The sequence below is a fragment of the Chlorocebus sabaeus genome, chromosome X (assembly GCF_047675955.1).
Source record: "Chlorocebus sabaeus isolate Y175 chromosome X, mChlSab1.0.hap1, whole genome shotgun sequence".
Taxonomy (NCBI): domain Eukaryota; kingdom Metazoa; phylum Chordata; class Mammalia; order Primates; family Cercopithecidae; genus Chlorocebus; species Chlorocebus sabaeus.
In genome coordinates this window covers 98,764,904-98,791,659 of record NC_132933.1, presented here as the reverse complement: position 1 = coordinate 98,791,659, position 26,756 = coordinate 98,764,904, and the positions used below count along the sequence as shown (strand labels likewise).

The following is a 26,756-nucleotide window of genomic DNA, read 5'->3' as shown; positions in this document are numbered from 1 at the left end:
GGCAGGATAATTGCTTGAGCCCGGGAGGCGGAGGTTACGGTGAGCTGACATCACGCCATTGCACTACAGCCTGGGCAACAAGAGCAAAACTCTGTCTCGAAAAAAAAAAAAAAAAGAAAAGAAAAAGAAAAAAAAAAGAAGAAGAAAATTAAAATTAAGTATCTAAATCCAAGTGTAACAATAGAATTCACAAAGACCAGCAACAAATGCCAAAGAATACATTAAATAATTCTATTTTGAGACTACCAACATTTCTCAGATTGGCACTACCTACCAGAGAAGGAACCAGCATTTTAAAAAATATATCATTCTATAAATTGGTTATTTGAAGAACATAACTGAGGCAATGTTTAAAACTAAGATGTCCAAACCCAAAAGCTTTTAAATCACAAACCACAAAGTGAAACATCTTCAAAAAAATAAAGAATAGCTTGGAAAGCTGGGCATGGGGGCTCATGCTTATAATCCCAGCACTTTGGGAGGCCGAGGTGAGTGGATCACCTGAGGTCAGGAGTTCGAGACCAGCCTGGTCAACATGGTAAAATCCCATCTCTGTTAAAAATACAAAAATTAGCCAGGTGCGGTGGCTCAAGCCTGTAATCCCAGCACTTTGGGAGGCCGAGATGGGCGGATCATGAGGTCAGGAGATCGAGACCATCCTGGCTAACACGGTGAAACCCCGTCTCTACTAAAAAGAATACAAAACTAGCCGGGCGAGGTGGCGGGCGCCTGTAGTCCCAGCTACTCGGGAGGCTGAGGCAGGAGAATGGTGTGAACCCGGGAGGCGGAGCTTGTAGTGAGCCCAGATCAGCCACTGCACTCCAGCCTGGGCAACAGAGTGAGACTCCGTCTCAAAAAAAAAAAAAAAAAAAAACAACAAAAATTACCCAGGTGTGGTGGCATGCGCCTGTAATCCCAGCTACTTGGGAGGCTGAGACAGGAGAATCGCTTGATCCCAGGAGGCGGAGGTTGCAGTGAGACAATATCATGCCACTGCACTCCAGCCTGGGCAACAGAGGGAGACTCTGTCTCAAAAAAAAAAAAAAAAAAAAAAACAAACCAAAAATAGCTCAGAAGACCACTAATTACGTTAAACATTCCTGAAGAGAATGAAAGAAGAGACAGTTCAGAAAATATTATGTTAAACAAGAATAGAACTGATGAAATAATTGACTTTTAAAATGTTTAATTCTGCTTGGCTAGAAATGCATACACAAAGAAAGCTGGCAGAAACAAAAAGCATTATATGAACTTTTCCTGCCATTCTAGTCCTATCCCCATCACAAAAGGGGGAGATGCAAAAGTAACCTAGAAAATAATATAAAATAAATAAAATAAAGGGGGAAGAAATACTAACTTAAGCCTAAAAATGCAAAGAAAATATTAAAAACTAAATGAAACAATAGCATACAAGATGTTAGATCAGTGGCTAACACATTAGAACTACAAGGGGAGGCCAACCTGGCTAATACTGTGAAACCCCATCTCTACTAAAAATACAAAATATAAGCCGGGTGTGGTGGCGGACACCGGTAGTCCCAGCTACTTGGGAGGCTGAAGCAGGAGAATGGCGTGAACCTGGGAGGCGGAGCTTGCAGTGAGCCGAGATCGCACCACTGCACTCCAGACTGGGAGAGAGAGCGAGACCCCATTTCAAAAAAAAAAGAATTACAAGGGGAGGGATACCCCATTTACCTTTACATCATTCTTACACATTGTATACCTACATCAAAATATCTCATATTACCTCATAAATATATAAACTTTCTATGTACCCACAAAAATTAAAAAAAAAACAAACAGAAAAAAAAAAAGAATTACCTGTGGGTTTAGCTTTTTCAAAGCCTGTTATCAAAAATAAAGATAATGGGCGGGGGGCGGGGGGACGGAGCAAGATGGCCAAATAGGATCAGCTCCAGTCTCCAGCTCCCAGCGCGAGCGACACAGAAGACAGGTGATTTCTGCATTATCAACTGAGGTACTGGGTTCATCTCAATGGGGAGTGCCGGACAGTCGGTGCTAGTTAGCTGTTGCAGCCCGACCAGTGAGAGCTGAAGCAGGGGGAGGCATCGCCTCACCTGGGAAGCGCAAGGGGGAAGGGAATCCCTTTTCCTAGCCAGGGGAACCGAGACACACAACACCTGGAAAATCGGGTAACTCCCACCCCAATACTGCGCTTTAAGCAAACGGGCACACCAGGAGATTATATCCCACACCTGGCCGGGAGGGTCCCACGCCCACGGAGCCTTCCTCATTGCTAGCACAGCAGTCTGTGATCTAACGGCAAGGCAGCAGCGAGGCTGGGGGAGGGGCGCCCGCCATTGCTGAAGCTTAAGTAGGTAAACAAAGCCCTAGGAAGATCGAACTGGGTGGAGCTCACAGCAGCTCAAGGAGGCCTGCCAGTCTCTGTAGACTCCACCTCTGGGGACAGGGCACAGCTAAACAACAACAACAACAACAAAAAGCAGCAGAAACCTCTGCAGACACAAGCAACTCTGACAGCTTTGAAGAGAGTGGTGGATCTCCCAACACGGAGGTTGAGATCTGAGAACAGACAGATTGCCTGCTCAAGTGGGTCCCTGACCCCTGAGTAGCCTAACTGGGAGACATCCTACACTAGGGGCAGACCGACACCCCACACCTCACACGGTGGAGTACACCCCTGAGAGGAAGCTTCCAAAGCAAGAATCAGACAGGTACACTCACTGTTCAGCAGTATTCTATCTTCTGCAGCCTCTGCTGCTGACACCCAGGCAAACAGGGTCTGGAGTGGACCTCAAGTAATCTCCAACAGACCTACAGCTGAGAGTCCTGACTGTTAGAAGGAAAACTAACAAACAGGAAGGACACCCACACCAAAATCCCATCAGTACATCACCATCATCAAAGACCAGAGGCAGATAAAACCACAAAGACGGGGAAAAAGCAGGGCAGAAAAGCTGGAAATTCAAAAAATAAGAGCGCATCTTCCCCCTCCAAAGGAACGCAGCTGATCGCCAGCAACGGATCAAAGCTGGATGGAGAATGACTTTGACGAGATGAGAGAAGAAGGCTTCAGTCCATCAAACTTCTCAGAGCTAAAGGAGGAATTACGTACCCAGCGCAAAGAAACTAAAAAGCTTGAAAAAAGAGTGGAAGAATTGATAACCAGAATAATTAATGCAGAGAAAGCCATAAACGAATGGGCAGAGATGAAAACCATGACACGAGAAATAAGTGACAAATGCACAAGCTTCAGTAACCGACTTGATTAACTGGAAGAAAGAGTATCAGCGATTGAGGATCAAATGAATGAAATGAAGCGAGAAGAGAAATCCAAAGAAAAAAGAAGAAAAAGAAATGAACAAAGCCTGCAAGAAGTATGGGATTATGTAAAAAGACCAAATCTACGTCTGATTGCGGTGCCTGAAAGTGAGGGGGAAAATGGAATCAAGTTGGAAAACACTCTTCAGGATATCATCCAGGAGAACTTCCCCAACCTAGTAGGGCAGGCCAACATTCAAATTCAGGAAATAGAGAGAACGCCACAAAGCTACTCCTCGAGAAGAGCAACTCCAAGACACATAATTGCCAGATTCACCAAAGTTGAAATGAAGGAAAAAATCTTAAGGGCAGCCAGAGAGAAAGGTCGGGTTACCCACAAAGGGAAGCCCATCAGACTAACAGCAGATCTCTCGGCAGAAACTCTATGAGCCAGAAGAGAGTGGGGGCCAATATTCAACATTCGTAAAGAAAAGAATTTTCAACCCAGAATTTCATATCCAGCCAAACTAAATTTCATAAGTGAAGGATAAATAAAATCCTTTACAGAAAAGCAAATGCTTAGAGATTTTGTCACCACCAGGCCTGCCTTACAAGAGACCCTGAAGGAAGCACTAAACATGGAAAGGAACAACCGGTACCAGCCATTGCAAAAACATGCCAAAATGTAAAGACCATCGAGGCTAGGAAGAAACTGCATCAACTAACGAGCAAAATAACCAGTTAATATCATAATGGCAGGATCAAGATCACACATAACAATATTAACCTTAAATGTAAATGGACTAAATGCTCCAATTAAAAGACACAGACTGGCAAACTGGATAAAGAGTCAAGACCCATCAGTCTGCTGTATTCAGGAGACCCATCTCACATGCAGAGACATACATAGGCTCAAAATAAAGGGATGGAGGAAGATCTACCAAGCAAATGGACAACAAAAAAAAGCAGGGGTTGCAATACTAGTCTCTGATAAAACAGACTTTAAACCATCAAAGATCCAAAGAAACAAAGAAGGCCATTACATAATGGTAAAGGGATCAATTCAACAGGAAGAGCTAACTATCCTAAATATATATGCACCCAATACAGGAGCACCCAGATTCATAAAGCAAGTCCTTACAGACTTACAAAGAGACTTAGACTCCCATAAAATAATAATGGGAGACTTCAACACCCCACTGTCAACATTAGATAGATCAACGAGACAGAAAGTTAACAAGGATATCCAGGAATTGAACTCATCTCTGCAGCAAGCAGACCTAATAGACATCTACAGAACTCTCCACCCCAAATCAACAGAATATACATTCTTCTCAGCACCACATCACACTTATTCCAAAATTGACCACATAATTGGAAGTAAAGCACTCCTCAGCAAATGTACAAGAACAGAAATTATAACAAACTGTCTCTCAGACCACAGTGCAATCAAACTAGAACTCAGGATTAAGAAACTCAATCAAAACCGCTCAACTACATGGAAACTGAATAACCTGCTCCTGAATGACTACTGGGTACATAACGAAATGAAGGCAGAAATAAAGATGTTCTTTGAAACCAATGAGAACAAAGATACAACATACCAGAATCTCTGGGACACATTTAAAGCAGTGTGTAGAGGGAAATTTATAGCACTAAATGCCCACAAGAGAAAGCTGGAAAGATCTAAAATTGGCACTCTAACATCACAATTAAAAGAACTAGAGAAGCAAGAGCAACCACATTCAAAAGCTAGCAGAAGGCAAGAAATAACTAAGATCAGAGCAGAACTGAAGGAGACAGAGACACAAAAAACCCTCCAAAAAATCAATGAATCCAGGAGTTGGTTTTTTGAAAAGATCAACAAAATTGATAGACCGCTAGCAAGACTAATAAAGAAGAAAAGAGAGAAGAATCAAATAGACGCAATAAAAAATGATAAAGGGGATATCACCACCGACCCCACAGAAATACAAACTACCATCAGAGAATACTATAAACACCTCTATGCAAATAAACTAGAAAACCTAGAAGAAATGGATAATTTCCTGGACACTTACACTCTCCCAAGACTAAACCAGGAAGAAGTTGAATTCCTGAATAGACCAATAGCAGGCTCTGAAATTGAGGCAATAATTAATAACCTACCAACCAAAAAAAGTCCAGGACCAGATGGACTCACAGCTGAATTCTACCAGAGTTACAAGGAGGAGCTGGTACCATTCCTTCTGAAACTATTCCAATCAATAGAAAAACAGGGAATCCTCCCTAACTCATTTTATGAGGCCAACATCATCCTGATACCAAAGCCTGGCAGAGACACAACACAAAAAGAGAATTTTAGACCAATATCCCTGATGAACATCGATGCAAAAATCCTCAATAAAATACTGGCAAACCGGATTCAGCAGCACATCAAAAAGCTTATCCACCATGATCAATTGGGCTTCATCCCTGGGATGCAAGGCTGGTTCAACATACGCAAATCAATAAACATAATCCAGCATATAAACAGAACCAAAGACAAAAACCACATGATTATCTCAATAGATGCAGAAAAGGCCTTTGAAAAAATTTAACAGCCCTTCATGCTAAAAACTCTCAATAAATTCGGTATTGATGGAACGTATCTCAAAATCATAAGAGCTATTTATGACAAACCCACAGCCAATATCATACTGAATGGGCAAAAACTGGAAAAATTCCCTTTGAAAACTGGCACAAGACAGGGATGCCCTCTCTCACCATTCCTATTCAACATAGTGTTGGAAGTTCTGGCCAGGGCAATCAGGCAAGAGAAAGAATTCAAGGGTATTCAGTTAGGAAAAGAGGAAGTCAAATTGTCCCTGTTTGCAGATGACATAATTGTATATTTAGAAAACTCCATTGTCTCAGCCCAAAATCTCCTTAAGCTGATAAGAAACTTCAGCAAAGTCTCAGGATACAAAATTAATGTGCAAAAATCACAAGCATTCTTATATACCAATAACAGACAGACAGAGAGCCAAATCATTAATGAACTTCCATTCACAATTGCTTCAAAGAGAATAAAATACCTAGGAATCCAACTTACAAGGGATGTAAAGGACCTCTTCAAGGAGAACTACAAACCACTGCTCAGTGAAATAAAAGAGGACATAAACAAATGGAAGAACATACCATGCTCATGGATAGGAAGAATCAGTATTGTGAAAATGGCCATACTGCCCAAGGTAATTTATAGATTCAATGCCATCCCCATCAAGCTACCAATGAGTTTCTTCACTGAATTGGAAAAAACTGCTTTAAACTTCATATGGAACCAAAAAAGAGCCTGCATCTCCAAGACAATCCTAAGTCAAAAGAACAAAGCTGGAGGCATCACACTACCTGACTTTAAACTATACTACAAGGCTACAGTAACCAAAACAGCACGGTACTGGTACCAAAACAGAGGTATAGACCAATGGAACAGAACAGAGTCCTCAGAAATAATACCACATATCTACAGCCATCTGATCTTTGATAAACCTGAGAAAAACAAGAAATGGGGAAAGGATTCCCTATTTAATAAATGGTGCTGGGAAAATTGGCTAGCCATAAGTAGAAAGCTGAAACTGGATCCTTTCCTTACTCCTTATACGAAAATTAATTCAAGATGGATTAGAGACTTAAATGTTAGACCTAATACCATAAAAACCCTAGACGAAAACCTAGGTAATACCATTCAGGACATAGGCATGGGCAAGGACTTCATGTCTAAAACACCAAAAGCAATGGCAACAAAAGCCAAAATTGACAAATGGGATCTAATTAAAGTAAAGAGCTTCTGCACAGCAAAAGAAACTACCACCAGAGTGAACAGGCAACCTACAGAATGGGAGAAAATTTTTGCAATCTACTCATCAGACAAAGGGCTAATATCCAGAACCTACAGAGAACTCAAACAAATTTACAAGAAAAAAACAAACAACCCCATCAAAAAGTGGGCAAAGGATATGAATAGACATTTCTCAAAAGAGGACATTCATACAGCCAAGAGATACATGAAAAAATGCTCATCATCACTGGCCATCAGAGAAATGCAAATCAAAACCACAATGAGATACCATCTCACACCAGTTAGAATGGCCATCATTAAAAAGTCAGGAAACAACAGGTGCTGGAGAGGATGTGGAGAAATAGGAACACTTTTACACTGTTGGTGGGATTGTAAACTAGTTCAACCATTATGGAAAACAGTATGGCGATTCCTCAAGGATCTACAACTAGAAGTACCATATGACCCAGCCATACCATTACTGGGTATATACCCAAAGGATTATAAATCATGCTGCTTTAAAGACACATGCACACGTATGTTTATTGCGGCACTATTCACAATAGCAAAGACTTGGAATCAACCCAAATGTCCATCAGTGACAGATTGGATTAAGAAAATGTGGCACATATACACCATGGAATACTATGCAGCCACAAAAAAGGATGAGTTTGTGTCCTTTGTAGGGACATGGATGCAGCTGGAAACCATCATTCTTAGCAAACTATCGCAAGAACAGAAAACCAAACACCGCATGTTCTCACTCATAGGTAGGAACTGAACAATGAGATCACTTGGACTCGGGAAGGGGAACATCACACACCAGGGCCTATCATGGGGATGGGGGAGGGGGGAGGGATTGCATTGGGAGTTATACCTGATGTAAATGACGAGTTGATGGGTGCTGACGAGTTGACGGGTGCAGCACACCAACATGGCACAAGTATACATATGTAACAAACCTGCACGTTATGCACATGTACCCTAGAACTTAAAGTATAATTAAAAAAAAAAAAAAAGATAATAAAAGATAACTTTTTTTTGGGACAGGGTCTTGCTCTGCTGCCCAGGCTGGAATGCAGTGACATGATCATAGCTCACTACAGCCTCAATCCCCTGGGCTCAAGCAATCCTCCTCACTCAGCCTCCCAAAGTGCTGGGATTACAAGTGTGGCCACAACATCTGGCATTTTTAAATTTTTTGTAAAGACAAGGTCTCACTCACTACATTGCCTAGGCTGTTCTTGAACTCCTGGGCTCAAGTGATCCTCCTGCCTAGGCCTCCCAAAGTGCTGGGATTACACGCATGAGCCACTGTGCCCAGCAAAAAATAAACTGAAAAAAAAAAAAAATTACCTGGGGAGCTTTACAAACTATTAATGCTTGGGCCTCACCTGCAAATATTCTGATTTAATCAAGGGACCAGGCAATACAATTGTTTTTAAAAAGCTTTCCAAGTGATTTTCACATGCACTCAGAGATAAGAACCATTTATCTATATTATCTCTAAATGAAACCACCGCATATTTTCCAGATAAATATACTGAAACCGGAGGAGATGCAGTGATTTACACTTGATGATAACCCAATTTAGATCTGTACAAACTTTTAAAACTAATCATACTCTTTAAAAAATGATGGCTCAAAATAAATGGAGACAGAATTATAGGGGAAAAAAGACAGAATGCTGAAGGGACGATAATTTAGTCTTAGTGTACTTACCATATAGTCTGCAATATCCTCTGGCGCATCACCATCAACATCAAACTTGAAGGTGACCATCTTGTTGTTGTGTGTCTCCAGCTGACACTCTACCATGTTATCTCCAGAGGTTGATACCTGAGTACAAACATTTCACTGGTTTAAGAGTCAGTCACTGTCTTTTCTTTGCAAATTGTGCAGGGAACATCTACACTAGTTCACATACAATATATGTGGAAAATGGCTTAAATAGTTCAGAATCTAAAAAGACTATGTTTTCCCTTGGTGGAATACCATCTAAACAGCCATTCTATGACTAATCTAACAGGTTCAAGTTACTCAGTAAAAAATAAGTCATAAATGTGATCCTGTGGTAAAGAAAACAAAACAACTTTTATAAGAAAGCAAAAAAAAGTTATAATAGTCACTAGAGCTATCTGCAATGCAAAGATTTAAATTTAATAATTCACTTCCAAAATTCTCTTAATCTATAAATTGACTAAGCAAAAGAAGAGGCACTGCGAATGGAAATGTAAACTGGATCAATCTTTATGGACAGCAATCTAGCAACATATATCTAGAAATTTTAAAAATCTTCATATTTTGACCCATGAGTCCGACTCCTATGGATCTAATAAGGAAATAATCAGGGATAGATACAAAGATTTATGTTCAAGGATTTTTTTTGCAAAGATATACAGACAGCGAAAAAGAGTAAAAGACAGCAAGTTAGAAAAAGGATAGACTGGGAAAAAGATGGAAAGAAAGAATATAAACCAAGAACATAGGGAATGATTAAGTTATTTCTCTTATAAGCAGCTATTTAATATAGCCATTTAAAATGTCATGTTATCAAAAAATTAACGATACAGAAAAGCATACATGATATATTAGGTTTTTAAAAATACAGGATATAAAATTATATATAGGTTGAAGCAGTCAACTGAAATGTACATCATGTTGGTTAGAGATATGTGCTTTAAAGTCTGATTTAGGTTCAGATCTGACATTATCACTTGCTAGTTGAGTGATCTTAGGCAAATTACTTTGCTCCTCTGATTTTTTTTGTTTTTTTTCAGATGGAGTTTTGTTCTTGTTGTCCAGGCTGGAGTGCAATGGCACAATCTCGGTTCACCACAACCTCCTGTCTCAGCCTCCCAAGTAGCTGGGATTACAGGCATGCACCACCATGCCCAGCTAATTTTTGTATTTTTAATAGAGATGGGATTTTAACATATTGGTCAGGCTGGTCTCAAACTCCTGGCCTCAGATGATCCACCGGCCTCGGCCTCCCAAAGTGCTGGGATTACAGGCGTGAGCCACTGTGCCCGGCCCACTCCTCTGATCTTTAGTATCTTCATTTGTAAAGATGAGTATACACTACGACCTATCATACAGGGTTACTGAAGGATTAAATGATAAAATGCATGGATAACATTTAGGGTGCCTACCACAAAAGAACTCAATAGATTTTTGCTGCGATTACTAGTACTATTACAACCTTAATAATGTAAAACACTACATGTACATACAGGAAAGAGAGAGAAAAACAAACTAAAACATTAATAGGCGCTATCTCTGAATGGTGGTTACAAGTGGATTTTATTTTCTTTCTTATATTTCCTAAGTTTAACAATGAACATATAATACTCGTATTGGAAAGTCTGTAATGGAGAGAAGGTTAGTTTAGAGAGGGTTTCACAATATTCTACAACTCACTTCTGTAGCACTGCCCCTCTCTGACCCTCCAGACCTCTATATGTACTCTTAACCAAACCATATTTACAAACTGACCTGAAGGACGGTAAGCTGAAATTTAGTCCCCTTCTCTGGTCGGGGACAGGAAGCTCTTCTCTGTTTGATCCGATCCTGTTTGCCATTTCCACTTGGGTTATCAGGGCTACTGATGTTTTCCTTCATAGTTGCCACATCTTGATTCAAGCTAGCAATATTTTTAAAAAAGTAACTCATTCCAGTCTTGACAGTAAAATTCTAAGAAAAACTCCCAATTATAAAACCATAAATAATGAGTTTAAGAAAAATTAATAAATACTACAATCTTTTTAAAAGTTATGACTGCACAACTCTATGAATATACTAAAAGCCATTAAATTACACACTTTAAATGGTGTATGATTTATATTTCAATAAAGCTTTTTCAAAAAGCTGAAAAATTAAGATCACACTGTATTTATTTAGCAAACATCTCACAGTGATGAGAATGAAAGAAAAACACTGCCAGTGATAGACCTCTGTGAAACCTTTTATTATGGGGTGCTCTTGATCGGTTTTATCTTGTTTGTTTAGGGGTTACTTTATTTATATCTTCAAATAAAACTTCTAAAACCAAAACAAATTATCACTCAAAATATACCTGTTTATGTAATGAACTCAACAGGGTAGACCAGGTATGGGAGACAAGAATAGTGTTCTGCAGGAGGCAGAACAAGAAATGAAAATGAATGATGTAAAAAGAGCTCAACATTATTCATTCTAATTAGTTACATTTTACAGGTCTACATCAATATTATTATGAAAGGGGAGGCTACCTTTTAGTTTATCTGTGTCAAAGGCATTTTTCAGGTTTTTCTTTAAACTCAAACATATTTCAATAAAAAAATTTCAATAAACACATTTGGAATTTAAATTACAAGCTCTAAGTTTCAGATATCTTTTTGAAACAGATATCTTTCAAATTAATTTAAGCAAGTTATTTCTCCTAAAAACAACTCATGAAGCATCTATATATAAATGTACAAGAAGAGATAAAAATAACTCCTAAATTTTTTATGTCCATATGACAAAGAATTTGCATAAATATAAGTAGTGGAAGAAGATACATTAATACTGCCCTTAAGAGTTTTTCAAATACACAGAGAAATGGCAGTAACAAGTAATCAGAGGATAAAAGGAATATAATTTTAGCCAATGGGCTATATCATTCACATTCCAAAGTTACTTAACACACCAGTTTAGGGTTTGGGACAAGATGGCAGAAACTCAACTTTCCCTGCTCCTCCCCTCTAAGTACAGCTAAAAGTTCTAGAAATAATGTAGTGGACAATGACAGGAGGGCACAGAAGAGTGAAAAGATGAAAGTGGACTGGCTAGGGACCCCCAGGACTTGAGGAATATCATAGTAACTTGGTATCTTCCAATTACCCATCCAGTGAATAAAGGCAGTACAGGCAGTGTCTCCCAATTCCCAGTCCAGAGGCAAAGGCAGCCCAAGCCCAGTGTCTCCTGATCCCCAACCCAGCAACAGAAGAGGACTTAAGTAGGCCCTGTCCTTCCCCAGTGGCACTGGTAGGGGCCCCACCAGTAAGTAGAGCATAGCCTGTAGAGCAGACCTGGGGGAGCAGGCCTAGGGAAGCACTCTCCACCTCTTGGCCCAGCAGTGGGGGCCAGGGGGTCCAGGTGAACAAAACAAACCAGAATAGCAGTGCTGTAAGGATTTTGAAAACTAAATTGTCATCCGAATCATGGCCCACAAAAGCAGGCCAGAACCTATGCATCTAAACAAGAGTGACTGCTTGCTAACATAGAAAATTTCAATAGGCTGGGCATGGTGGCTCATGCCTGTAATCCCAACACTTTGAGAGGCTGAGGTGGGCAGATCACCTGAGGTCAGGAGTTTGAGACCAGCCTGGCCGACATGGCGAAACCCTGTCTCTACTAAAATAAGTTAGCTGGGCATGGTGGCATGTGCCTGTAATCCCAGCTACTCAAGAGGCTGAGGTAGGAGAATCGCTTGAACCCGGGAGGTGGAGGCTGCAGTGAGCCAAGATCACTCCACTGCATTCCAGCCTGGGCAACAGAGTAAGACTCCATCTCAAAAAAAAAAAAAAAAAAAAAAAAAAAGACTTAAATAGGATCTACAGTCACCTGACATAATATCCAAATGCCCAGAAGACAAATGAAAATAAACTCCTTTGTCATACCCCAAAAACTAGAAAAATTACAACTTGAATGCAAAAAGGTAATCAACAGATGCCAACACCAAGATGAGTCAGTTATTGAAATCATCTGACAAGAATACGATGAGGCCAGGCACTGTGGCGCACGCCTATAATCCCAGCACTCGGGAGGCCGAGGCGGGTGGATCATTTGAGGTCAGGAGTTTGAGACCAGCCTGGCCAACATGGTGAAACCCCATATCTACTAAAAATACAAAAATTAGCCAGGCGTGGTGGTGGGAGCCTGTAATCCCAGCTACTTGGGAGGCTGAGGCACAAGAATCACTGGAACCCAGGAGGTGGAGGTTGCAGTGAGCCGAAATCTTGCCACTGCACTCCAGCCTGGGCAACAGAGTGAGACTCCATCTCAAAAAAAAAAAAAAAAAAAAAAAAAAAGAATAAGATGAATCAGATATTGGAATTATCTAACAAGAATTTTATTTATTTATTTAGACAGAGTCTCACTTTGTCACCCAGGTTGGAGTACAGTGGTGTAATGTTAGCTCACTGCAACCTCTGCCTCCTGGATTCAAGCAATCCCCCAGCCCCAGCCTCCCAAGTAGCTGGGATTACAGGCGTGCACCACCACACCTGGCTAAATTTTGTATTTTTAGTAGAGACAGGGTTTCACCATGTTGGCTGGGCTGGTCTTGAACTCCTGACCTCAAGTGATCTGCCTGTCTTGGCCTCCCAAAGTGCTAGGATTACAGGTGTGAGCCATTGTACCCAGACTCTGACAAGAATTTTAAAGCAGCTATCATCAAAATGCTTCAATAAGCAATCACGAATAATCTTGAGGCAAATGAAAAAACCAAAATCTTATAAAAGAAATGGAAGATTTTAAGAAGAACCACATAGAAAGTATAGCACTAAACAATCACAGAAAAAAAAAACCTCACTAAATAGGCATAATAGTAGAATGAATAGGACAAAGGAAACAATCAATGAACTTGAAGACAGAACAATAAAAACTATCCAATCTATATTTTATACAGAAAAATACTAGTTTTCAAGTACTAAATAATAATACAATTAAATATCTAGTTGTAATTTATTTCTTTAGATTAGCTAGAATTCTACTCTAAACTCTATTGTTTCTTCCTTCCTTAACCCTTTACCAGCTTTTCCTAGAACAGAAGGGTATAAATAAACACAATAAGAAAATGAACAATTAATTTCACAATCCATATGATCCCTACTAACATAAAAAAGCAAAAAAACAAATCTAGTAATATTTTTATTAAACATCTTTATGAAACATTCACACAAGTACAAGAATACAGAAGCTTCTCTAGTCAGGATGCACTAAGCACCTAATGAGTACACAAACTTCAGCATATCCTCATTGTTCTCATGGTACTAATTTGAAGATACTTACCTTCGAACTAAATCTGGTTTTAGAAGAGCTGCTTGTTCAACTCCAACTGGTTGGGATACAGGCTGTAAACAGTACAGACAAAAAACTTGCTATGATAACAGTAAAATTCAAACTAAATATACAATTTGTTACTATTCAGAAAACATGATAGTTTTGGTTACCTTGCAAAACTGGTAGAATATCTATGTTATTGGATGTCTGCATCAATCCTATTATTAACATTATTACCAAAGATAAATAAAATTTAACAATACACCCCCAGCACTTTGGGAGGCCGAGACGGGCGGATCATGAGGTCAAGAGATCGAGACCATCCTGGTTAACACGGTGAAACCCCGTCTCTACTAAAAAATACAAAAAACTAGCCGGGCGTGGTGGCGGGCGCCTGTAGTCCCAGCTACTCGGGAGGCTGAGGCCGGAGAATGGCGTGAACCCGGGAGGCGGAGCTTGCAGTGAGCTGAGATCCGGCCACTGCACTCCAGCCTGGGCGACAGAGCTACACTCCGCCTCAAAAAAAAAAAAAAACAACAAACAAACAAACAAACAAACAAACAAACAAACAAAAAAAAAACAATACACCAAGTACATCTTATAAATGAAGATTTTTCATTTGAAAAAGTTAGCACTGTTATATGTACTTTTGTTCGAGTTATTTTTCAATGGAAGACACTACTACTGAGCTTCCAGTCCTAGTTGTAAAACTACTACTTAAGAGAAGAGTTACTACCACTCTACAAGAAGATAAATCAGTGACTCAGGCATTAACTTAATGTGTAGTCTGTCTGTCTCTCATCTCTTTTCTCTAGATGATTTCAACTATCCCTTCAAGGAATTAGTATTCAGCAGCTGCAACATTGGCTTCCAGGAGAAAAGTGTTTAAGCTCTTAATAGGACAAATACCAATTCTACTGGAAAATAATTTTACATTTACCTAATCCATCCTCTATGCACTGCCACTAGTGATAGCAGAGTGATCTTAGAATGCAAATCTAACAAAATTGATAATTTCCTTACCCAGTTTATACCCTATATGATGGCTCCTTATCTTCTGTAAGATTAAGGTCCTTCAGATGGCAAATAATGTTCTCAATGAACTGGCCTGTACCTGATTATCCAGCCTTATCTCTCTGTTTGAAGCCACACTAAACTGTAGCTCCTCTGTATAAATTAGGCTCTTCTGCATACTGTGACTCTACTTATATTCCTCCACTTCCCTAAACTATTTCAAACTATTTCATCATTCTAATTAACCCATACTGATAAATTTTTTCCTGGATAAATTAGACTAGCTTCTAATTATAGATTAGATAATTAGCTCTTTAACATAATCACTGTTTAAACACTGAGAGCAAATATTTCAGCAAATAGTTTTTTTTGTATACTTAAGATTCAACAAAATGTATCTGATTTAACTAATGTTTGTATAGTCCCAGTAAGTTGGAACAGTAACATGGCATCCTAATGCATAAATCCAGAGACAAGTGTATGTACTAAGCAAAGAGAAACAAAACATAGTTACTATATAACAATATGGAATTATATTTTATAATCACTTGCAATTATTAATGAGGTTATTAATGCTACTTTGTGCTAGTGCTCAGAATCATGGCTAATGTTTGGTTTATCCGCCATCATATCTGATAGCTACAAGTTAAGCTCTGTCATAATATTTCTAAGGGTTTCAAAATTAATATTTACAAATAGGTGCTGGGCCATTTTTGCAGATATCTTTCAAATTTAATGAAATGTTTCATTTTTACTTTCATTTGTTTGTTTTATGTTTTGAGATGGAGTCTCGCTCTGTCACCCAGGCTGGAGTGCAGTGGTGTGATCTCAGCTCACTGCAACCTCCACCTCCTAGGTTCAAGCGATTCTCCTGTCTGAGCCGCCAAGTAGCTGGGACTACAGGTGCGTACCACCACACCTGTATTTTTTTTTTTCTTGTATTTTTAGTAGAGATGGGGCTTCACCATGTTGGCCAGGCTGGTCTCGAACTCCTGACTTCAAGTGATCTACCTGCCTTGGTCTCCCAAAGTGCTGGGATTACAACCATGAGCCACCATGCCTGCCCCATTTTTACTTTTGTTTAAAACTGCAGTCAGTCCTTTTTATCTGTGGATTCTGCATCCGTGGATTCCGCATCCATGGATTCAGCCAATCTTGGATTGAAAATGTAATATTCTGGCTGGGCATGGTGGCTCACACCTGTAATCCCAGCACTTTGGGAGGCCAAGACAAGAGGACTGCTTGAGCCCAGGAGTTTGAAGTTACAGTGACCTATGATTACACCACTGTAGCCCAGCCTGGGCAACAGAGCAAGACCCTGTCTTAAAAAAAGAAAAAGAAAAAGACAAGACAGTATTTTCAGGATTCAGAACCCTTGGATATGGAGGGCTGACTTCATGTGTGTGATTCCACAGGGCCAACTGTAGGGCTTAGCATCCTTGGATTTTGGTATCCAAGAAAAGTCCTGGAACCAATCCCCTACAGATACCAAGGGACGATTGTACTGTAGTGTTGCATATTGATATAATGGTGACCTACCCTAGGATTATCAGATTTGAGGTTTGGTAAGTCTGTTTGTACAAAGTTGAATTTATTTTTTTCTTATTACCAAAGCAAGATGAATATAGATGAGCTTGTTTAACACCTTGGTGTATATTCTTTGAGACCATTTTCCGTACACACATACACACACACACGTTTTTAATGTAATCATAATGTATGTACTCTTTTATAATCTTTTTACTTAAAACATCTTAAGTGTTTAAGCACATGTTAAGGGCTACATAATATCCTTTAGTATAAACATACCATTATTTATTTAATGGCGCAAGTAAGGGAGACAAACATCTAATTTTTTTTGCTATTTGCAACTGTATTTCATATTGTGAGGAACATTCTTGTAGCCAAATCTTTGTATGCATTCTTAATTATTTCTTTGGAAGCCTTTCTAAAAATGGAATTGCTAGACATTTTTAAGGCTTGATATATATTGCCAAATTGCTCTTCAGAAAGGTCTAACCAGTTTACAGTCCTACTAGATGTTTGTGAAAGTATCCATTTTCCTCTACATTTGGTATTTGCTATCCTATAAAAATGTTTAATTATTAAATGTATATAACATTATAAAATGTAGGAAAATGGGAAAAGTCACCTAGAATGCTGTTTTCCTAACATGGCTGTGATTATAATATTTGCTATAATATTATAGGCTTTTTTCATGTGTATAAATGGTTGCAATTATACAGTTTTTTTCTGCTTTTTAAAATGTATTATTTTCCTTACCTTTATTGGCCTGCATTATTCCAGTTTTTAATAGGCACATGATAGGACAATAAGTATTCATATTTATCTAACTCCTCCCCTATTCCTAGATAACTAACTTACTGCCAATTTTTATTACATATAAATAAAAATACAGTAAAAATACAGAGATAGCCACCATAGCTAACATTCACTATGAAACAAGCATCGTAGTATGTGCTTTTTGCTTCCTTTTTATTATTTTCTTCAGATTAATTTCTAGGATTGGCAATATCAGATCATGAACATTTTTATGGCACAGTTTTTCTTTCTATGTCACCCTTTCCTTTCTTATTTCTACCTTCACACATGTATTGGAAACCTAGTGTGTAGCAGGCACTGTGCTAAGAGGCAGTGAGAATACAAAATGAATCTGATGGAGCCTTGGAGTCAAATATTAAACATATATAATAAAGAGTGGGCTGGGCACAATGGCTCACATTGGGAGGCTGCACTTTGGGAGGCTGAGGCGAGTGGATCACCTGAGGTCAGAAGTTTGAGACCAGCCTGACCAATATGGAGAAATCCCATCTCTATTAAAAATACAAAAATTAGCCGGGCGTGGTGGCATGCACCTGTAGTTCCAGCTACTCAGGAGGCTGCGGCAGGAGAACTTCTTGAACCTGGGAGGTGGAGGTTCCAGTGAGCTGAGATTTTACCATTGTACTCTAGCCTGGGTGACAAGAGCGAAACTCTGTCTCAAAAAAAAAAAAAAAAAAAAAAAAGAAAAAAGAAAAGAAAAGAAAAGAAAAAAAAAAGAAAAGTAGATACAGCTACTTCTGCTGGGGCAGGAGCAGGGAATCAATCTTGTTATATTCTTGAGGCTCCCCTAACTGGTTCTGAGGTCTTATGTAACGCCAAACCTTGGGAAGGTGTTGAGGAGGATCTTTCTCCTTTACTTGCTCCACCACACCTTTCCTCCTCCCATTGGTGGTTCTCAGCCCCAGAAGGGGAGATGGGAAGACCAAAGAGATAAAAAGCTAAGACCACGTACAACATCCCAGAAATTCTTACTCAGTTATTAGGGAGTGAAGGAGACCAGTAAAACTGGGATATACTTTTAAACATTTCATAAATTGCTTTATTATATTATTGACGTTACAAAGCATATCTCTCTCCCCTGAAGTACTTTTAACAACCACTATTTGTTGAGCACTTATTACATGCCAGATGCTTCTCATATTTTATATCACCTAATCCTAATAAGCCTGCAATACAGGCATTTTTTATAACATTATAAAAATTTTCCAACACATAGAAAAGTGAAATTGTTCTGTGAAAAACTATATATCCAACACCACTCATAGTCTATGGGATTTTACTATAGGTACATTATCCCATATATTTCAAAGTAGGTTGCAAATGCAAGATAGGCATTTTAAAACTTTTACAACCATTTAAAAGCATTTCACACCAAAAAGAACCAAAGCTGGGTGAGATTAAATAACTTTCCTCAAGTCACACAGTGAGTTCAAAGAGCCAGAGTTGAAATCCAGGTGTAACCAATGACACAAATTGACTCAAGCCTATATGTATGCTGTATATACCTGGTTAACAGTGGAATTTTTGCTTATTTAATTAAAGAAAATTATCACTGTGCATGATGCCCACTTCCATATTTTTATATTTATATAGAATTCTTCATCTATAAAGACGTTGTCTTACATAAGCCCAATCGTTGGTGAAGGCAAGATTCTAAACATTTTTTTTTTTTTTTTTTTTGAGACAGGGTCTCACTTTGTTGCCCAGGCTGGAGTACAGCCTCAACCTCCCAGGCTCAAAGTGATTCTCCCACTTCAGCCTCCTGAGCAGCTGAGACTTACAAGCACATGCCACCACACCTGGCTAATTTTTTAAAAAAAATTTGGGCCAGGTGTGGCGGCTCATGCCTATAATCCCAGCACTTTGCGAGGCTGAGGCAGGCGGATCACCTGAGGTCAGGAGTTGGAGACCAGCCTTCAACAGGTGAAGCCCTGTCTGTACTAAAAATACAAAAATTAGCCAGATGTGGTGGCGCATGCCTGTAATCCCAGTTACTCGGGAGGCTGAGGCATGGGAATTGCTTGAACCCAGGAGGTGGAGGTTGCAGTGAGCCATGATTGTGCCACTGCACTCCAGCCTGGGTGACAGAGTGAGACTGTCTCAAAAAAAAAAAATTTTTTTTTTGTAGAGATGGGGGTCTCAGTGTGTTGCCCAGGCTGGTCTCGAACTCCTGGGCCCAAGTTATCCTCCTGCCTTGACCTTCCAGAGTGATGGGATTACAGGTACGAGCCACCGTGCCAGGCCTGAACAATAAAATTTACCCTAAGTTAAAAAACTGATCCAAAAGCACAGTTCCTGGGATAAAACTCACATAATGACATTCAGGCTATTACATAGGCCAAAATGATGAAAACATACCAGCACTACAAAGACTGACACATAAAAGAGTGACAGGAACTATGAGAGATGAAAGGGATAGGAATTAGGAAGAAGTTCCATTAACTGTAAGGCAGACAGAATTGAATTGAGGGGAGCCTAACTTCATGAAAGCAGACTTAAATTCCAAACTTATTCTAATACTGCCCCCTGTTAAGTGATCAAAGGTCTGTAAGAACTAGCAAACTGATCAGGCACTGGTATCGCCTCAGCCCCACAAAGCTTTCTACAGATATTTGGAAAAAGCAACTAACATTTTTTTTTTTTTTTAATGGCAAGAATGAGAATGCACACTGGAGAAGAAAAGGAGAAGACAGACTGAGCATTTTGCAGTCTGGAAGATAGAGACCTTATAAGTAAAGTCAAATGAGCAAGGATACAGGCAGGAAACATTTTGCCAGCCCTGCATGTTGGAGATCATAGTCTTTAATGTATTTGATTATTTCAGAACATTGGATAATTCATTATGGGAGTAAAAAAAGTAAACCACACTTCAGTACAGAAGAACCAGAATAAACCAACGCTCACTAATATACAGAAAGTGTGCATCTCCTTGTCCTCAAGCTATAGGCCTATGAAAGGGTTTAATCATCATTCAAGAGAAGAATTAGGCAGGGTGTGGTGGCTCATGCTTGTAATGCTAGCACTTTGGGAGGCCGAGGCAGGCGAATCATTTGAGGTGAGGAGTTCCAGACTAGCCTAGCCAATATGGTAAAACCCCATCTCTAGTGAAAGTACAAAAATTAGCCGGGTGTGGTGGCATGTGCCTATAATTCCAGCTACTTGGGAGGCTAAGGCAGGAGAATCACTTGAACCTGGGAGGCAGAGGTTGTGGTGAGCTGAGATTGCACAACTGCACTCCAGCCTGGGCGACAGAGCGAGACTCTGTCTGGAAAAAAAAGAGGAAAACGGAAGTCAAATAAAATCTACATGACGTCAGAGAGTTGTGCAGGGGAGTCCAGATCCTGCAGGGCTTTATAGGCCATTAGTACATTATTGTGGCTTTTACTGTGAGAGAGATGAGCAATGAGAGGTTTTGGGTCTCTGAGACATGTTGTGACCTGCATTTTAAAATTATCACTGCTTCCTACAATAAGAAAAAGGTTATAAAAGAACAAAAGCAAAAGCAAGAACAATTAGGAGACTACTACAATTATTCAAGTAAGAGATAAGGCTGGGCACAGTGGCTCACGCCAGTAATCCCAACACTTTGGAAGGCCAAGGCAGGCAGATCACTTGAGGTGAGGAGTTCGAGATCAGCCTGGCCAACATGGTGAAACCTGGTCTCTACCAAAAATACAAAAATTAGCCAGATGTGGTGGCGGGTGCCTGTACTCCCAGCTACCTGGGAGGCAGAGGTTGCAGTGAGCTGAGATCGTGCCACTGCACTCCAGCCTGGACAAGATGGCAAAAAAAAAAAAAAAAAAAAGAGGTGAATTAGACCAGCACGACAATGGTGAAGGTGTTGAGAAGTCAGGATGCAGATATATGTTAAAGTAAGAGTCAAATCAAATATACACAATGGAGCACTATGCAGCAATAAACAAGAATGAGATATTGTCATGGATGGAACTGGAGGTCATTATATGAAGTGAACAATAAGCCAGGCACAGAAAGACAAACTTGGCATGTTCTCACTTATGCGTGGGAGCTAAAAATTATAACAATTGAACTCATGGAGATAGAAAGTAGAAGGATGGTTACCAGAGGCTGGGAAGGGTAGTGGGGAGAGTCAGGAGGGGAGTGGGGAAGGTTAATGGGTACAAAAATTAATTAGAAAAACTGAGTAAGATCTAGTATTTAATAGCACAAGTCAACTATAGTCGATAATTTAATTGTACATTTAAAAATAATTAAAAGTATAATTAGATTGTAACACAAAGGATAAATGCTTAAGGTGATAGATACCCCATTTACCTTGATGTGATTATTATGCATTGTATGCCTGTATCAAAGTATCTCTTTTTATTCTTTTGAGACAATGTCTTGCTCTGTCAGCCAGGCTGAAGTGCAGTAACGTGATTAAGACTCACTGCAGCCTTGATCTCTCAGGCTCAAGCAATACTCCCATTCAGCCTCCTGAGTCGCTGAGACTACAGGCATGGGCCACCATGCCCAGCTAACTTTTTATATATATATTTACTTTAAGTTTTTAAGTTCTGGGATACATGTGCCAAACATGCAGGTTTGTTACATAGGTATATACGTGCCATGGTGGTTTGCTGCACCCATCAACCTGTCATCTAGGCTGTCAACATGCATCTTTAAGCCCCACATGCATTAGTATTTGTCCTAATGCTCTCCCTCCCCTTTCCCCACATCCCCCGACAGGTCCCAGTGTGTGATGTCCCCTCCCTGTGTCCGTGTGTTCTCACTGTTCAACTCCCACTTATGAGTGAGAACATGCAGTGTTTGGTTTTCTGTTCCTGTGTTAGTTTGCTAAGGATGATGGTTTCCAGCTTCATACATGTGGGTATCTACTCAAAGGATTATAAATCATTCTACTGTGAAGACACATGCACACGTATGTTTACTGCAGCACTATTTACAATAGCAAAGACTTGGAACCAACCCAAATGCCCATCAATGGTAGACTGGATAAAGAAAATGTGGCACGTATACACCATGGAATACTATGAAGCCATAGAAAAGAATTTTTTATTTTTTATAGAGACAGGATTTCGCCATGTTGCCTTGGCTGATCTCAAACTTCTTGGCTTAAGTGATCCTCCTGCCTTGGCCTCTCAAAGTGCCGGGATTACAGGGGAGAGCCACCATCTCCAAGCCTAAAATATCTCATGTACCCCATAAATATATGCACCTGCTATTTACCCACAAAAATTTGTAAAAGGAGTCAAAAGACATGCTGATAGTTTGAAGTAAAATATGAGAGAAAGCAAAGAATAAAAGATGACCAGAGCTGACCGAGTGTGGTGGCTCACACCTATAATCCCAGCACTTTGGGAGGTCGAGGTCGGGGGATCACTTGAAGTCAGGAGTTCGAGACCAGCCTGGCCAACATGGTGAAACCCCATCTCTACTATAAGTACAAAAATTAGGCGGGCATGGTGGTGTGCACCTGTAAGTGCCTGTAATCCCAGCTACTTGGGAGGCTTAGGCAAGAGAATCACTTGAACCCGGGAGGTGGAGGTTGCAGTGAGCCAGGACAGCAACACTGCACTCCAGCCTGGGGGACAGAGCGAGACTCTCTCAACAAACAAACAAAAAAACATAGCCATATGGCTTGAGTAAGGGAAGACAGAGTTGCTATTTGTTGAGATGGGGATGACAGTGAAAAGAGCCGGCTTGGGGTGGTGACAAGTGCAAATATAAGTGTTCGATTTCGGATATATTTAATTTCAAACATCATTATACAACCAAGTGGAGATCTTGCGTGTACACTTGAGATACATGGCAAAAAATAATACAAATTATCTCCTAGAACACAAAGTCAAAAGCAAAGTCACCTAAGGTATATGAATGCGCGTGTGTGCATGCACACACACACACACACACGCACAATTTCCTAGCCTGTCTGCTGAGAACTCTAGAAGCAATAACTCCCCAGTAGCAGCAAACACACCCAATACTCAGGCTTTTTTCTAAATTACATTACCCACTAAAAGGAATCAGGGGGAGGCTGAGGCGAGGGTATTGCTTGAGCCCAGGAGTTGATGACCAGCCTGGGCAACTGAGTGAGACCTCGCCTCTACAAAAAATAAAAACTAAAAAAATTAACTGGGCATGGTGGCACATGCATATAGTCCCAGCTATTTGGGAGGCTGAGATGGGAGGATTGTTTGAGCCCAGGAGCCAGGTTGAGGCTGCAGTGAGCCATGATCTTGCTACTGGCACTCCACCTTGAGTGACAGAGCAAGACCCTGCCTCAGAAAAACCTTTTTAAATGTAAATAAATAAATTAATTAAAGGAATCAGAGCTCCATGGAGAAATAGCTGGATTCCAGGGTAGGAGCAGGGAGCAGACAAAATGAGCCTGTAATATCTGTCTTGCTGTGGTTAGAAAATAAGGAAGTATTCAAAGAATGATGAGAAAATGTCAAAAGAACACAAATGCTACCATGAATGGGTATTTTAACCATCTAAATAAATAATGGTAGTATTATAACCTAGTAAATAAAATAAGGTCCCCATGAGTTCATACTAACATAAATAAATAAATAAATAAATGAGGGAGAATGGTCAGCTAATAAATATAAAGAGGAATGATGGAGCTAGCAAATCATAAATGGATGCTAAAACTACTGAGTGAAAGGGATATTTACATAGCTTCAAAATATCTCCCCACAAATAACTCATAAACTATAAGGGAGGAAACAATAACCTCACAGCAGAGAAGCTTGGCAGGCCCCACTTGAACCAAATAATAAAAGTTAACTTCACCAATATTGGGACAAACTGGCATTACTTCTATTATGATGCACTGATAAGAAGACAACATCACTTACACAGTATTCCTGCCAAGAATGCATTATCTGAATATAATCATGAGGAAACTTCAAACAAACCCAAACTAAGAGACATTCTATAAAAAAAAAAAACTGGTGTCTGCATTGCAATACTGTCAAGAAAGACAGAGAAAGGTTGAAGAATCGCTCAAAATTAAAACAGACTAAATACAAAAAAGATTTGAATAGGCACTTCACCAAAGAAGGTATCTGAATCTCTAATAATTATACAAAAAAACGCTCAACATCATTATTTATCAGGAAAATGCAAGTTAAAAACCACAATACATAACCACATCAAACCCATCAGAACAGCTAAAATTTAAACGACTGACAACAGATATGGATGCAGAGTAACTGGAAGTCTCATACATTGCCAGCGGGAACGTATTTTGGTACAACAGCTTTGGAAAACTGTCTGGCAATGTAAGGTATGGCTAAAACTACCCTTATTCTGTGACCTAACAATCCCATTCCTAAGTATATACACAAGAGAAATGAATTCATATATTCACCAAAAAATATACAGGAAAGCTCACAGCAGCTTTATCCATAAAAGCCAAAAACTAGAACCAGTCCTAATGTACATGGATAGAAGAATGGATAACTGAATCATGGTATATTCTACAATGGAACAACTACCAGCAATGAAACAAAACTACTGATATATGCAACAATGTAGATGAATCTCGGCGAACTTTCTACGGGGCTGGAAGTGTTCTGTATCTTCATTTGCATTTCATGAAGGTATACATATGTGAACGCTTATCAAACTGCACATTTAGGATACCTTAATTAATGTATATAGCTTGTTAAAAAAAAAATTTGAAAAATAGCTGGTATGATTCAATCCTGATAAAATACCAGACGTTTTTCATGCATACACAGCATGGAAAACATCTAGAAAAACTACGAAAGTTTTGTTTTTGAGAGGTAGGAGCATAGGTAACTTTAACTTTCTTTATACATTTCTGTACTTTAAAAAGTATTTATGAGAAGGAAAGTTATTTTTAAAAAGCTCCTTTTGTGCGTGTGTGTGAGATGGAGTTTCACTCTTCTTGCCCAGGCTGGAGTGCAATAGCATGATCTTGGCTCACCGCAACCTCCGCCTCCCAAACCGATTCTCCTGCCTCAGCCTCCTGAGTAGCTAGGACTACAGGCATGTGCCACCACGCCCAGCTAATTTTGTCTTTTTAGTAGAGATGGGGTTTCTCCATATTGGTCACGCTGGTCTTGAACTCCCGACCTCAGCTGATCCACCCACCTTGGCCTCCCAAAGTGCTGGGATTACAGGCATGAGCCACTGTGCCCAGCCTAAAAAGCTATTTTCATGGGAGGAAATAAAAGATCCATACCAAGACATATAAAAGATGTATGCCATACCCAAAGAATTCTGAAAATTAACAAAATATATACACCAAACTTTGTACTTATAAAGATAAAGAATACCACCTATAAGCACTTAGGAGGAAAAGGGAACAAAAAAAATCAGACAGGCCTAGGCTTCTCTTCTGAAGCATCAGCTAGAAGAAGACAAAAGAACAAAATATGTAGATGGGAAAAAAAGATTGTAAACTGATTTTTTTTTTAATGTCCAACAAGTTATTGTTCATGTGTGAATATAAATGAAAGGTCAGTTTCGGGTATCCAAAGAATCAGAAATTTCAAACCCAAGTAACTTTGAAAAATTACACAAAGCCATTCTTCAAACTACATAGGCACTTAGCAAAATTTAAAAATCAAGAATAGAGTATATGTGGTATAAAAACTGGTGATCTATACTAAAACCAATAGTTAATATTAAGTCCAAATTGTTAGAATTATAGCTTCAAAATTGAATGTACACATATAAATCGAGAATATAACATGTATAATATGATAAAATTATTTTTAAAAGCTTTCATAATTGCTATCCTCCCAAAACAATAGTTTGCCTTTTTCTTAAATACCTTACCATGGTAATCCACAAATAATCAGTTTTTTAGCTCATTCAACCAACCTCCCAAATTGAAAAGTTCAACTGTGCTGCTATTTACAAAGCTGGCTCCTTCCTGGAAAAATGAGATCAATCTGAAAGGTTCTCCCCACTTCAACATCTTCAGTATTCTAACTGATTTACATTACAAAAGGGAGAAGGCTGAATAATGTCACTGGAAATCAATCCAAATGACTAATGTCCTTATTATTACCAGTTTCAATAATATGAATAGATACAAAGCAATACATGCCTTTTGGGAACACTTTTTGACAATGTTCAGCAAACACACCCACTGTTTAAACCGATTTCCCTTCAATTAGAATAAAGCAATTTCACATAAATACAATACTGTGCTAAATAGTGTTTTTACAGAAATAGTCTGATTCCTTGGAAACTAGAATCTCTCTCTAGAAAAATCAATTACAACTTTCTCAATTTTTACACAAATATTTCCATGTAATGGAATTAACTACTTTACAAAGTTACAGTGAAGATTAAATGAAATTACACT

At 39.3% G+C, this 26,756-nt stretch overlaps 1 protein-coding gene across 5 annotated transcripts in view; it reads right to left on the bottom strand.

Annotated features, from left to right (window-relative positions):
• The window catches only part of WNK3 (WNK lysine deficient protein kinase 3), a 169,147-nt gene that overhangs the window by 57,555 nt on the left and 84,836 nt on the right, over positions 1-26,756 (bottom strand). For all 5 annotated transcript variants that reach the window (XM_073013655.1, XM_037994937.2, XM_073013653.1 and 2 more), the window contains 3 exons: positions 14,078-14,139; positions 10,538-10,685; positions 8,765-8,881 (listed from right to left, as the gene is read on the bottom strand). In XM_073013655.1, coding sequence (XP_072869756.1) covers positions 8,765-8,881; positions 10,538-10,685; positions 14,078-14,139 — 327 coding nt within the window. The remainder of the gene's footprint in view (positions 1-8,764; positions 8,882-10,537; positions 10,686-14,077; positions 14,140-26,756) is intronic.